Below are 13,216 nucleotides of genomic sequence, written 5' to 3' on the forward strand. Positions count from 1 at the left end.
AAAAATGCAAGGACATATAACATCATTTATGTAATCTTGTTTTATTAAGTAATCACTGAGGCGATTATACCACATGCGCCCTGATTGTTTTAAGACGTATAATGACTTTTGTAATCTGATTGAAAATATGCTTCAGGCTTTTTAATTTCTTCTATTTTCATATAAATTTCATTATCAAGTGAACCATAATGATAAGTTGTAACCACTTCCATCAGATGTATTTCAAGATTTTTATTAACAGCTAAACCGATGAGATATCGAAAACTTATTGCATCAATAACTGGTGAATATGTTTCTTCATAGTTGACACCAGGTCGTTGAGAGAATCTTTGTGCAACAAGGCGTGCCTTGTATCTTACAATCTCTTTTTTCTTATTTCGCTTTCGCACTAAAACCCATTTATAGACAACCGATTTTACACCATTTGGAGTTGGACTACAGGTTCAAAAACTTCACGTTTAGCAAGTGTCTAGTTTTGGTTGAATTGCCTCTTGCCATTTTGTCAATCACATCTTCGTCGACATTCTTCGACAGATAAGGGTTTAAGATCATCACTGACTTGCATAATGTTATGTAAAATATTATATGCGCAAACATTATCAACTATGATTTTTAATCGATCTAAACTTATCCCATCACCCATAGAAATTATTGAAAGTTCTTCATTCACTTGAGTCTCGGGTTCACTGATCTCTTCTGGAATACCAGAATTAATCAGATCTTGAATCTCGTCATGAGATTCTTTTATAGTGTCATTTTTCATACTTTTTTTCTAGGATCTTTATCCTTTGAACCCAATGGTTTGTCACGCTTCAATCGTGTTTGTGATTTAGAAGTCATGACACTTGTAGATGGTCCTTTTGGGACGTCAATCCGATAGGCACATTTACTGCAGGAGTATGTGACTTTGTTATCCTTTTCAAATCAGTAAAATGTGTCTGACATTTGATTTGCTATGTTTTGCAAATGGATGATCTTCTGGACCTCCTGTACATCACATGGCGGAACGTGGATCAAAATGAGATAATGATGAAACTTTTCATGCAATTTTACTTTTAAGTTTCTTTTCTCTCCCCCTAATTGCGAAAAAATTATTTCATCGAATCGAAAATCTGCAAATCTTGCAGTAAATAAATCTCTCGTCAATGGATCAAGGTAGCGAATTATGGAGGGTGAATCAAACCCAACATATATGCCTAACCTACTTTAAGGAGCTATCTTAGTGCACTGCGGGGGTGCTACTGTCACATATTTGGTTCATGACCAAATATTAATTGTGACGGAGAATTATTTATTATAATTAGTCAGTCTGAGACGAAGAAGTGATGTTGCATGTAAGATAACATGACCCCAAACAGTAGTGGGTAACTTACTTTTCATAAGTAGAGGTCTTGCTATCAATTGTAAGCGCTTAATAAATAACTCAACAAGGCCATTTTGAGTATGAACATGAGCTACAGGATGTTCAACTTTTATCCCTATTGATAAGAAATAATCATTAAAAGCTTAGGATGTGAATTCTCCGGCATTATCAAGGTGAATTGCCTTAATGGGGTAATATGAAAATTGTGCTCTTAGTCGTATTATTTGAGCCAATAATTTTGCAAACTTGAGGTTGCGAGATGATTAGAGGCACACATAAGACCATCTTGAAGATGCATCTATCAGGATCAAAAAATGTCTAAACAACTCACTAAATGGGTGAATAGGTCTACAAATATCCCCATATATACGTTCTAAATATTGAGGAAATTGAATGTTAATCTTAATTGGTGATGTCCTAGTAATCAATTTGTCTTGATAACAAGTAGCACATGAAAATTCATCACACTTGAGAATCTTCAGGTTCTTTAATGGATGTCCATTTGAGTTTTCAATGATTCATCTCATAATTATTGATCCAGGATGACCCATTCGATCATATGCCAAAGCACAAAATATTTTGAGTCAATAAACTTCTGATTTACGATAGAATGTGCTTCAACTGTACTTATTTTTGTATTATATAAGCTAGAAGATAAAGTTGATAATTTCTCCAACACATATTTCTGGTTTGAGACAATTTTGGTAATGCCAAGGTATTCAACATTCATTTTCATTATTGTCTCAATATGATATCCATTTCGGCAAATATCTTTAAAACTTAACAAGTTTCTTGGGGATTTAGAAGAGAACAACGCATATTCTCTAACAAGTTTTGTCCCCTTAGGCAGGAATATAGTAGCTCTTCCGGAGCCTTCTATTAAGTTCGAATTACCAGAAATTGTAGTAACATTTTCTTTTCTTCTAAGCAAGTAAGAGAAGTATTTCTCATCTTTGAATATGACGTGCGTTGTTCCACTATCAATTACACAAATATATTCATGATTGATCATTGATCCAAACGAAGTTTTGGGGCATATCCATATTTTCTTCAAAAACAGATATAAACAAAGTAAAATATTACTATTAAAAAGGGTTATTATATTTACAAGTATTAGAAAAACACAAACATATCAACTAATACAAACAAACAGAAAAGGAAAATTATCTAGATTATTGCAGAATCGTCACTGATCATTTTTCCTTCAAGGAATATAAACAAATCAGCTACATCTAGATGCATAGGTTCAACATTTGTTTCTGCATTATTGCTTATCTTATGCATGGGCTCAACATTATCTTCAGAGATAAAGTTTACTTCTGGATTATGCACCCTTTTTCAAGGATGCCTGATAGAGCTGAACCAGACGCTTAGATGATCGGCAAGTACGCGACCAGTACCCCTTTCCTCCACATCTATTGCATACACTTTTTGAATTTTTCTTTTGTATCACTTCTTGTCTTTCACCGTTCCTTTTATATTGTTGGCCATTTTTAGTGCAAGACGACCATCATGATTAGAATTTATTTTACGACCATGACTGGAGTCACGACCACGATAAGAGTCACGAGCTCTTTCTCGTTTGTGATAATTTGTCTGATTCACTTCAAGGAGTGACATAGAACCAACAGATCGACTTTCATGATTTTTTATCAATAGATCGTTATGTCGTTCAACAATAAGAATATGTGAAAGTAATTCACAATACTTTTTAAAATCCATTTCTTGATATTGTTGTTGCAGGAGTATACTCGAGGCAGAAAGTGGGGAGTATGTTTTCTCAAGTTTATCATGTTCAGTGACCTCTTCTCGGCATAAATTTAATTGTTATATAATTCTATACATGGTAGTATTATATTCAGTTATACTTTTGAAGTTAGATAATCTCAAATTAAACCAATCATGACGTGCCTGTGGTAGAATGACCAACTTCAGGTGGTCATATCTATCTTTTAAATTTTTCCACAGTACAAGGGGGTCTTTAATAGTGAGGTATTGCATTTTCAACCTCTCGTCAAGATGGTGATGAGAAATATCATAGTTTTTGCACGTTCTTGACTGGATACCTGATTCTTATCTTTGATGGTTTTTCTACCAAACCTATTGTACCCAGGTGGATTTCAGTATCTAGTATCCTGGGTGAGTATCCTTTACCCGATATATCCAAGGCAACAAATTCAAGTTTAGAAATATTAGACATTTTAGACATTTTTTAGAAAAATAAAATTCTTACCTTTTTTACCTATTTAAAGTGGCTCAAGATGACAGAGTTTCGTGCTAATAACGTATTATAAAATAACTAGCTAGCAAACTAATATTAATAAACTAAATTAAAATAAAGAACTAACAAAGAGAGAGCAAAATAATATATTCAAAACTTTTCTTCTCTACACTTTACTGGGAGTTTATGGCCATTTATAACCAAAGGAAAACACGGGTTTAAGTAGGATGCTTATAGGCTACGATGAGATAGGTTTCACACATGGCATTGTGATGGAGATGGGCTATATGTGAGCCTTACACATGGCACTGAGGTGGAGGTAGGCTCTACGTGAGTCTTACACATGACATCCATCTTTAATTATTTTACAACAAAAGAATATATATTGGTCTTTATTTTATTTTATACAATATTTTTTCTCTTTTTAGGTTATTTAGAAGGGAACGATCGTTTTTTATATTTGAAAACAATTTTAAATTTAACCTTTTATTTAGGGTGTATTTGGTAGATAAGAAAATTATGTTTTTCAATTTTCATATATAGTAGATCAATTGTCAAAATTACTTTGCCATGTCCCAAATTGAAATGAAACATGATTGACACTCAATTAATGAGTGAACTTAATTTAATTTAAAATTGAATTAATATATAGTCTAAATTGATTCATAAGAAATTTTAAATAAATATTTTTTATTTGATATATTATATAAATCATATATAAGAACAAAAATAATTAGGTATTGGTCAAGTAATAAAAAATGGACAAAGAATTAAAATGTAATAAGAATTAAATTAGCTGAACGATGCCTATGCTTTTAGTTTATTTGATCTTTAACTTGTCTTAACCAAAATAACTTTTAGATCGATTAATGATCAATTCATTAATTAAGATAGTCTATTTTAACGTACAAATTCAATCAAACATATTTATAGGGTGTACAAAATTGAAATTGAAAATCGAACCAAATCGCAAATCGAATCAAACAGAAAAAAGTCCAATTAGCGATTTGGTTTTAACTAAAAAAAATCAACCCGACATTATATATGTAATTTTAAAATTTTACTTTATACATAAAAATATTTACTTTGATATCATTATAAAATATTTCTTATATTATTTCATAGTTTTTAACTTTTAATATATTATTTCAAGTTTAAAACTTAGAATTCGGAATGGTCCAATAAAGATTATAGTTCATAGATGTTGATAATTGTAATAAAATTTAAATCAAAATCAAGTTAATACTAATGCAAAAAGAAAATCAATTCAACATTAAGAATGACAATAATATTGAATATTTGTTCTTTAGTTTTACGTTGGTTTAGACAATTAAAATGCATAATTTAATTTTAATTTTCCTTAAATATTTAGTAATGTTAATACTTATTAAACTTATTTTAGCATGATTTACTTTTAAATTATGATTATTTTCATTATGACTTTACAATATTTATTTTATATGATGATTTCATTATTATTTTTTGTTGAATATTTTTGTGTCATCAATACTCATCTCATATTTTGTGTTTTTTTTTTAAAAAAAAAAACTACCTTAGATAATTGTATTTTGATTGGACTAAATAAATATTTGGAGCACAAGTTAATTGTATGTTTGTATGCAAACTTTGCCGAAAAATCCAAAGAACTGGAAAAATTCAAAGTTTATTAGGTTGGTTTGATTTATAAATTTAAAATTCAACATAGTGATTTGGTTTGGTATTTGAAAAATCCGAACCAACCCGAGGCTGAAAAACTCAAAAAAACCCGAATTATATTAGTTTGGTTTGATTTATAAATTTAAAAATTTTACACGAATATTTTAATTTGATATTTGAAAAATCCGAACCAACTCGATCATATATACCCTACGATGTTCATTTTGACACTCTTAATTTGAATAATTCAGTAAGTATGCACCTAAACCTAAAAGTTAAATCATTTTCTTTCATTCCGAGTGATGAGCAAACCCTTAAATGCACATTTCATTCTTATTTTTGATTTAGAAAAAAATAATCTCATTTTAATTTGATTTATTTATTCTAAGTCTTGTTTCAACAAGCTCACATAGTCAGTCCTCCAAAATCTACAATTAAGCGAGTAAAATCATTAGCTAAATTAATTCATTCAACTCAACTCCTCCGTCAAAGTCTCCTTTAGCTATATAGGACTTATAGTTAAATTTCATTATCAAACTTCATTAATTGTTATATTTTATAGTCATATAATATATATATATATAAATTGTAAATAAAAGATTCTAACTTTAACATTACGAAATACCATTACTACCTTTAACGAAGTTTTCACAAAATTTTAAATTAATTTCCCTTTTCAATTGTTGAAGATTTTCTTAAATTTTGTTAAATAATTTGATATTAAGTCATGAACTTTTTATTTTTGTTTTTTGTGTTTACTCTTGAATTACTCACTCTTGATGTGGTAACCCAATTATATTACTTTATGAAAAAGGATTCAATGCTCAAACTTTTCAAATAATTTACTATTGAACTTTTTATCTACATCTGATCAAATCACATATTAGGTAACAATCTTGCATTAAAGTGAAACTGAGATATTCTTTTTAGCAATTACGAATTATATAAAAAAGATTATGATAAATTTAAAATTATAAATTTCAAAATTTTCATAATCACATAAAAATAATGATAAGCTTAAAATTTAAAAAAAAATCACTTTTTCTTTCTGAATTTTCAATTGAATTCAACAGATTTAAATAAAATATAAAAAGACGAATTTTAAAAAATGAAGAGAGGGCCAAATTTCGTTCCATCTGAAAGTCTTCAGTCAAAGTATAGCTAACTCTAGAAGCAATGAACCTCCCAACAAAAAATAAGAAAAACAAGTAAACAAGTATTATTACTACTATTCCCAGTGAGACCTGAGACCATTTTTCTCTAATATATATTTTATTCGATTTTCATCGTATCAAATTTGTCTAGTAATTTATATTTTTATGACTATTTTTTAATTGATTTTCATTATATCAAACTTATTTAGGAGTAGTTTGATAAAATATATAAAAGTAATGCTAAATAGAGTATATTAGTAATGTTTGTATTAGTAATGTAGGGTCGTTTGGTAGGTCACATTAGAAGAAATAGTCCATGTGTTATGTAAATTATTCTCTTTGTTTCAAAAAGAATGATCTACTTTGACTTGGAACGGAGTTTAAGAAAAGAAAGAAGATTTTTTAATCTTGCCGTTCTAAATTAAAGTTATGTCAAATGTACCAAAATATCATTTAATCTTGTGGTCTTAAACATGTCAAGTGGAAAGTTAAAGTTTAAGTGTTGCCAAAAAAGAAAATGGATCATTTTTTTTAAACAGACGAAAAAGGAAATAGAGTCATTCTTTTTTAAACGGAGGAGTATTATTAATTACTATGTTCCGTAGGAATTTAGGTCTATTTATTATTAATTCATGGATTAGTTATACTTCCTACATGATATTATAGAATGTATAACACCTTCCATTTGGAGGTATTAGTAATACAACTCATAGGATGTAATACCATTGGATAAGTCTATATAATGACAAAGATATTCTTCAAAGTATTTATTATTTTTATTTATTTTCTTAATTTTATAATTTATATTTGTACTAGTAAATTTATTCAAATCTATTAGCTTACAAATTATTTAGAGATAGTTGTTTGTTACTAAATAAATCCAATAGAAATTTGAATTGTGTATGTGTGTGTATATATATATATTTGTGTGATTTTTTAATTATTTATGTTTTGAACAATTTAAAAACTTACATAGATACTAGAACTATATCTTGCAATTTTTATGTGTAAATATAAATGACTTATTCAAATTTACTATTGTTGACCTTCTTATTAATTTTAAAAATAGATACTTTATCTTTTTTAACTTGAAAAATGACATTCTGAGTGAATAGTTTATTAAGATACAATTCCTCAAATAATTAAAGTGAAAAAGTAGTAAACATAAGAATAAAATTGTTCTTCTCATAATTAAAGAAAGCAATAAAAAAAATATTATTATCCAACCATTATTTATCTTGATCCTTTAGTAACAATAAATTCACTTTTAGTCCAATAGCTCACCTAACAAATACATGTTTGGTTTATTGTTTTTCTGCTCATTTTGTGTTTGAAATAAAATTTTAAGAAGTACTTTTTTTAATACATCCTTGAATTACTATGTATTGGATCAAGATAAACCAACCACATAATTTATATAAAATATATATTTATTAGGGTAACTTTCACATATAGCAAATAAAAAATTCATATTTGTATGCTATAGCAAAGTTTGCATAATTGCGTTCCATAGCAAACATAGAAACTGTATAATTCGCTATACATATACAGTTGAAGTAAATTGTATAAAATAAAGTGTATAAACAAGAAAGAGAAAGACACATGGGCAGAGAACTGTATAAAAACGAAGTGTATAAAACGAATTGTATTATTATAAGTGTATAGAACAATTGTATACAATTTGAATTTGTATAAAATGAGAAAGAAAGAAAGAAAGACAAAAAAGACTTGACAAGGAATATACAATTGACTCGAATTGTATAAAACGAGAAAGAGAGAAATTAGATATAATTTGAAAATTGTATAAAACGAGAAAGAGAGAAAGGCAAAAGAAATTGGGCAGGGGAGTATTTTTATTGTATAATTAATAAATGTATAGGACGAAAATATATGTACTTGCATGTGTATATACAATTTTTCACGCTTTATACAAATAGAAACGCAATTTATACATTTCGCTTCTGTTTGTATAAGTGAGAAAGGCGAGGGTGGCGAGCGAGATCTGGAAGAGGGGAATAAAAATATATGCATTTATACAATTTTCTCTGCTTTATACAATTAAAAATAATTTTTATACACTTATGTTTGTATAATAAGTGAGGAAGCGAGCGAGAGATGGGAGGAGAGTGGCATATTCGGGAGAGAGGCGCCTGACAATTTTTTTCAAACATTTACTATGGAGCACAACTATATCAAACCCTAACTACTCTATTTATTTTAGCTTATTAATTTGCTATTATATATAATTTTTCCTTAATTAATTATACGCGAGCTATTGGACTGAAGCAAATTTACTGTTACTAGAATTGTATGATGAAATTCTACTGTATGGACCGTTGACCCCCAATCCAGTCCGCGCTTTCAGACAACCCAACATCTTCTCTTTCATTCAAAACCCCATCTTCTTCACCCGTTAATGGCGGCTTCTCCTTTTCCACCTCCCTCTACTCCTTTCTCTCTTCCACCTTTTTCCATCTTCAGTTTCAATCGGAAATTGAAAAACTCCATTTTACTTTTTTACTTCCATGGATCCTCCACTTCAAGCTTTTATAGCTGCGGCTTCCAGTTTCGTTGCAGTCCTCTTGATCTTTGCTTCTCTCTATATTTTCTGCAGAAACCCTATCAAACGTCGTCCTATTGAAGAGGAAACCCGGAATCATCCCCGCACCCGGAACCGGAACATCCGGGCTATAGCTAGTAGCAATACAGATCTCTCATCCATCACCGTAACTGAAAGTGCAACATTCGACCCGAATCTAGATCAACTCTCCATGAAGCAGCTCGCCGACGCGACCCGGGATTTCTCACCGGAACTCATAATCGGCGACGGGAGTTTCGGGATGGTATACAAGGCAACGCTCACCTGCGGCAAGACCGTCGCCGTGAAGAAACTCTCCGCCGACGCTTTTCAAGGGTTCCGAGAATATCGTGCGGAGATGGAAACCCTAGGTAACATCAAGCACAAAAATATAGTCAAAATGCTCGGGTACTGCTCCACGGGTAGTGACCGGGTACTAATTTACGAGTTCATCGAAAAAGGCAGCCTCGACCAATGGCTTTACGACACGTCATCGACTTCCGATATGTTGGAATCCATGCCATGGATGCCACTAAATTGGGAAACAAGGATAAAAATTGTCAAAGGAGTAGCTGAAGGACTTGCTTATATGCATAATTTGGATACTCCAATTATTCATAGAGATATCAAAGCCAGTAACATCTTATTAGATGCAAATTTCAATGCTTATATTGCTGATTTCGGATTAGCTAGAAGAATTCAAGGATCACATTTACATGTATCAACACAAGTAGCTGGAACCATGGGGTACATGCCACCAGAGTACATAAATGGTGCACCCATGGCTAAAACAAACGGAGATGTTTATAGTTTTGGTGTGTTAATGTTAGAGATTGTTACGGGGAGACGCCCTAATTTCCCATTTAAAGGAGAAGATGGTTGCGAAATTAGGCTTGTCAATTGGATTAGTGGTATGGTAGAACAAGAAAGGTACATGGAAATGGTTGATGCCAATCTTTCGAAGGATGAGTTGAAAGAAAGTGCAATTGTTGAGTATTTTAGGATTGCTATGATGTGTGCTAATGAAAATTGTCACGCTAGGCCGCCTATGAAGGAAGTCGTTAAGATTCTGGATGGAATTTCAACATCGACATTCATTTCTTCCTAAGTATTCCTTGTTCATCTCTAATGTATCCAATTCTATGTATTACTATTTTAAGTTTGTACTTCGTAGTTTATATATAAAAATGTAAAAAGTAGGGCAAATTGTTGTTTTTAATTGATTGAGAAATAAGATAAGATATTCGGACATTATGTAAATAACAATTGCACCAATTTAGATTCTTATGTCCTAATAAAGTTTTAAGTAAGCTTGTGGATACCACATTGTCCAATTCTTCCACTTTTCATCTTATTTAAGTACTTGCATTAATCCAAGTTCTTGTACAGTGGATAAACTTATTAGATACTTATATTGACGAAGATAATATGTATTTAACCTAACGATTGCGGTGCACCCAAGTCGATTCGAATATTAGTCCTTTTAGTAAGAAGGGAAAAGAGTCAAAAATACCTTTTGACTATTAGAAAAGGTTTATAAATATCCGTTGTTCACCTATTGGGTTAAAAATACCCTTCATTCATCTTTTTTGTCCATAATTACCCTTAAAACTAACAATTTTTTATTTTTTAATTATAATTATTATCAATTATTATGTGGCATTTTATATTGAATAAATTTAAATTTCAATTCACCAAAAAATTTTCTACCCACTTGACCCATATCCACATTTTTTGACCCAAACCAAATTAAAAATTCATTAAAATTAAAAGATTTGAACATCTCTTCTCTACCTTTCCAACCAAATAACTTATTCTCTTTCTCATCTCCATATACAACCTCAATCAATGATAACTAGTGAATTTAATACCAATTATAACTAAAAGCCTCTTCTTTGATTGTGTTAGAATTTGGTCAATGCTACCACTATGAAAAATTGAATCTTTTGAAAAGAGTGTGAACCAAAAGGAAGAAATAAGAAGACCCAATTCAGGTTTTCTCAATGTCACCATGAAAACACAATCAAGAACAACTCTTTTAGTGCAACTCAACCATGAAAATTGAATCTTTTGAAAGGGTGTGAACCAAAAGGGGAAGAAAGAAACAAGACCCAAGTCAAATTATATCAATTCCACTATTAAAGGACGATTAAAAAGAACTATCTAGTGCAACTTCCCCTTAAAAAATTGAATTTTTCACATGGTGTGAACCAAAAGGAAGAAACAAGAAAGATCAAATTCAAACTCAATCAAGAAAAGCTTTTTAGTTATATTTGATATGACCATTTTCAAATATCATTACGTCAATTTCAAATTCAAATACTAATTGATTCAATCATTAATTTTATTTTGAAATTGTTGAATAAGAAAAGAGGAAAAAAGAAAATAGATTATTAGGTTCAAGGGAAAGAGAAGAGACGATGAAATTTATTATTTTTGATAAATTTTTTAATTGGGTTTAGATCAAAGAATGTGGATATGAGTTAAATGGATAGAAAAAATTTGGTGGGTAGGAATTTAAATTTATTCAATAAAAAAATGCCACATAATAATTAATAATAATAACAATTAAAAAAATAAAAAAATTATTAAGTTTAAGGGCAATTGTGAACCAAAAAAATGAATAAAAAAATATTTTTAACTCAATAGATAAATAAAAGATATTTTTAAACCTTTTCAAATAGTTTAAAATATTTTTAACCTAACTTGCGGTGCATCCAAATCGATTCAAATATTAGTCCTTTTAGTAAAAATGACATATGAGTAGAGGCATATGGAAGTTTCTTTAAGTTGGTCGATCAAAGTTATTTATAAAACATATGTAAAAAGTGCATAAATACTTTGATTTGTCCTTTTTTTTTTCAAGACCGACATATGGGTAATGGGCCAAAGGCATATGGGCATGTTGTTGGCGTCGTGTTTAGTAGTAGATATATTATAATAAAATACTTTGGTGGTTGAAAAGTTGTGGTGTTTTTTGGCTTGAATATGTTGCATCATGATTCATGGCAAAGATGGTTCAGACTATCAAATTGTTTGACCACTTTTTGCGATCACATGGCCTTCTTGTGTCAAATGTACACACGAATATACTTGTTTTAAATGTTTGAAAAATTTAAATACATTTATATCGAAATAAATATATTTTCAGTTAGAGATTTTTGCATATAACTTCAAATAATTGCACAAAAAACTTTGGTTTTATGATTTGTGTTGAAGAGAGATAACAACTAAATGTGCGTAAATTGATTCATTCGCTATAATTTTTCTAGAAAAACTTTAAGAAGTTCGGAAAATGAAAAATTTAAAAAAAAAACCTCAAAAACCTTATTAAATTGTTATGTGTATCTAATGCAGATATTTGAGGCACATGAAAAGAAATATATTTGACCATATAACTCGTTTGATTAGCTCTGATTTTTGTTATTCCCAAGTGGAAATGAGAAGTTTATCACTGTAAACTTTGTGGAGGGCTTGCAGTATATTATTATAAGAAGCATGAGCCAGTTTGGATATTATGGACCGACTCACAAAGCCCACAAATTTTAAATCGGTACAAATTAAGATAATACGTGGATCGTTTCGTATAAATATTAATAATGTAATAATTAATAATATTGAGATTAATAATATAGGGATTAATGGATTAGTAATACAGAATTTATTTTTATGTTTGATTCATTAGTTTTCACATCATCCTCTGTTTGGATTAAAATTTTATAAAAAAATTCATTTTAGTCATACCATTGAATTATTACGTAATTGGATTAAGATAAATAATTGTTGGACAATTTTTATAGTCTTCTAACTAGCTATGAGAAAGAACAATTTTACTGTCATGTTTGCCTTTTTTTTCCACTTAAATTATTTGAGGATAAAGAATTATCATCTTGGTAAATTGATCCCTTACAAAATGTCAATTTTCAATTTTAAAAAGATAATGAAGACAGGATACAATAGTAAAATCCAATAAACCATCTACATGTACCCATAAAAATTGCGAGCAATTTTATAAATGTAACGACCTGTTTAGTCGTTTTGAGCAGCAGATTTTATTTCTTGAAAAACTGTGTGAGTCGACGGAACCCACGACGTACCGTCATGGGCACGACGGGCCGTCGAGGGTGTATCGTTCCAAAAGACTTAGACTTCTGAAATTTGGGTACTGAAATCGACTCTCTGAACTTGGCGACGGACCTGCAGGACGAACCGTCGTGGGCACGACGGACCGTCGCAGGTGTCTC

The 13,216-nt window shown here is 30.1% G+C and overlaps 1 protein-coding gene across 1 annotated transcript; it reads left to right on the forward strand.

The window, feature by feature from the left end:
- The first annotated feature begins 8,741 nt into the window (after positions 1-8,741).
- Positions 8,742-10,293, forward strand: LOC107015891 (leucine-rich repeat receptor protein kinase EMS1-like). Its single transcript, XM_015216319.2, has one exon. The coding sequence runs from the start codon at positions 8,920-8,922 to the stop codon at positions 10,078-10,080; it is 1,161 nt and encodes a 386-aa protein (XP_015071805.1). The 5' UTR covers positions 8,742-8,919; the 3' UTR covers positions 10,081-10,293.
- The last annotated feature ends 2,923 nt before the right edge of the window (positions 10,294-13,216 follow it).

This window comes from Solanum pennellii, chromosome 4, assembly GCF_001406875.1.
Source record: "Solanum pennellii chromosome 4, SPENNV200".
NCBI lineage: Eukaryota > Viridiplantae > Streptophyta > Magnoliopsida > Solanales > Solanaceae > Solanum > Solanum pennellii.

Excerpts from the sequence above, each read along its gene's own strand:
- LOC107015891 (XM_015216319.2), top strand. The coding sequence starts at position 8,920 with ATGGATCCTCCACTTCAAGCTTTTATAGCTGCGGCTTCCAGTTTCGTT.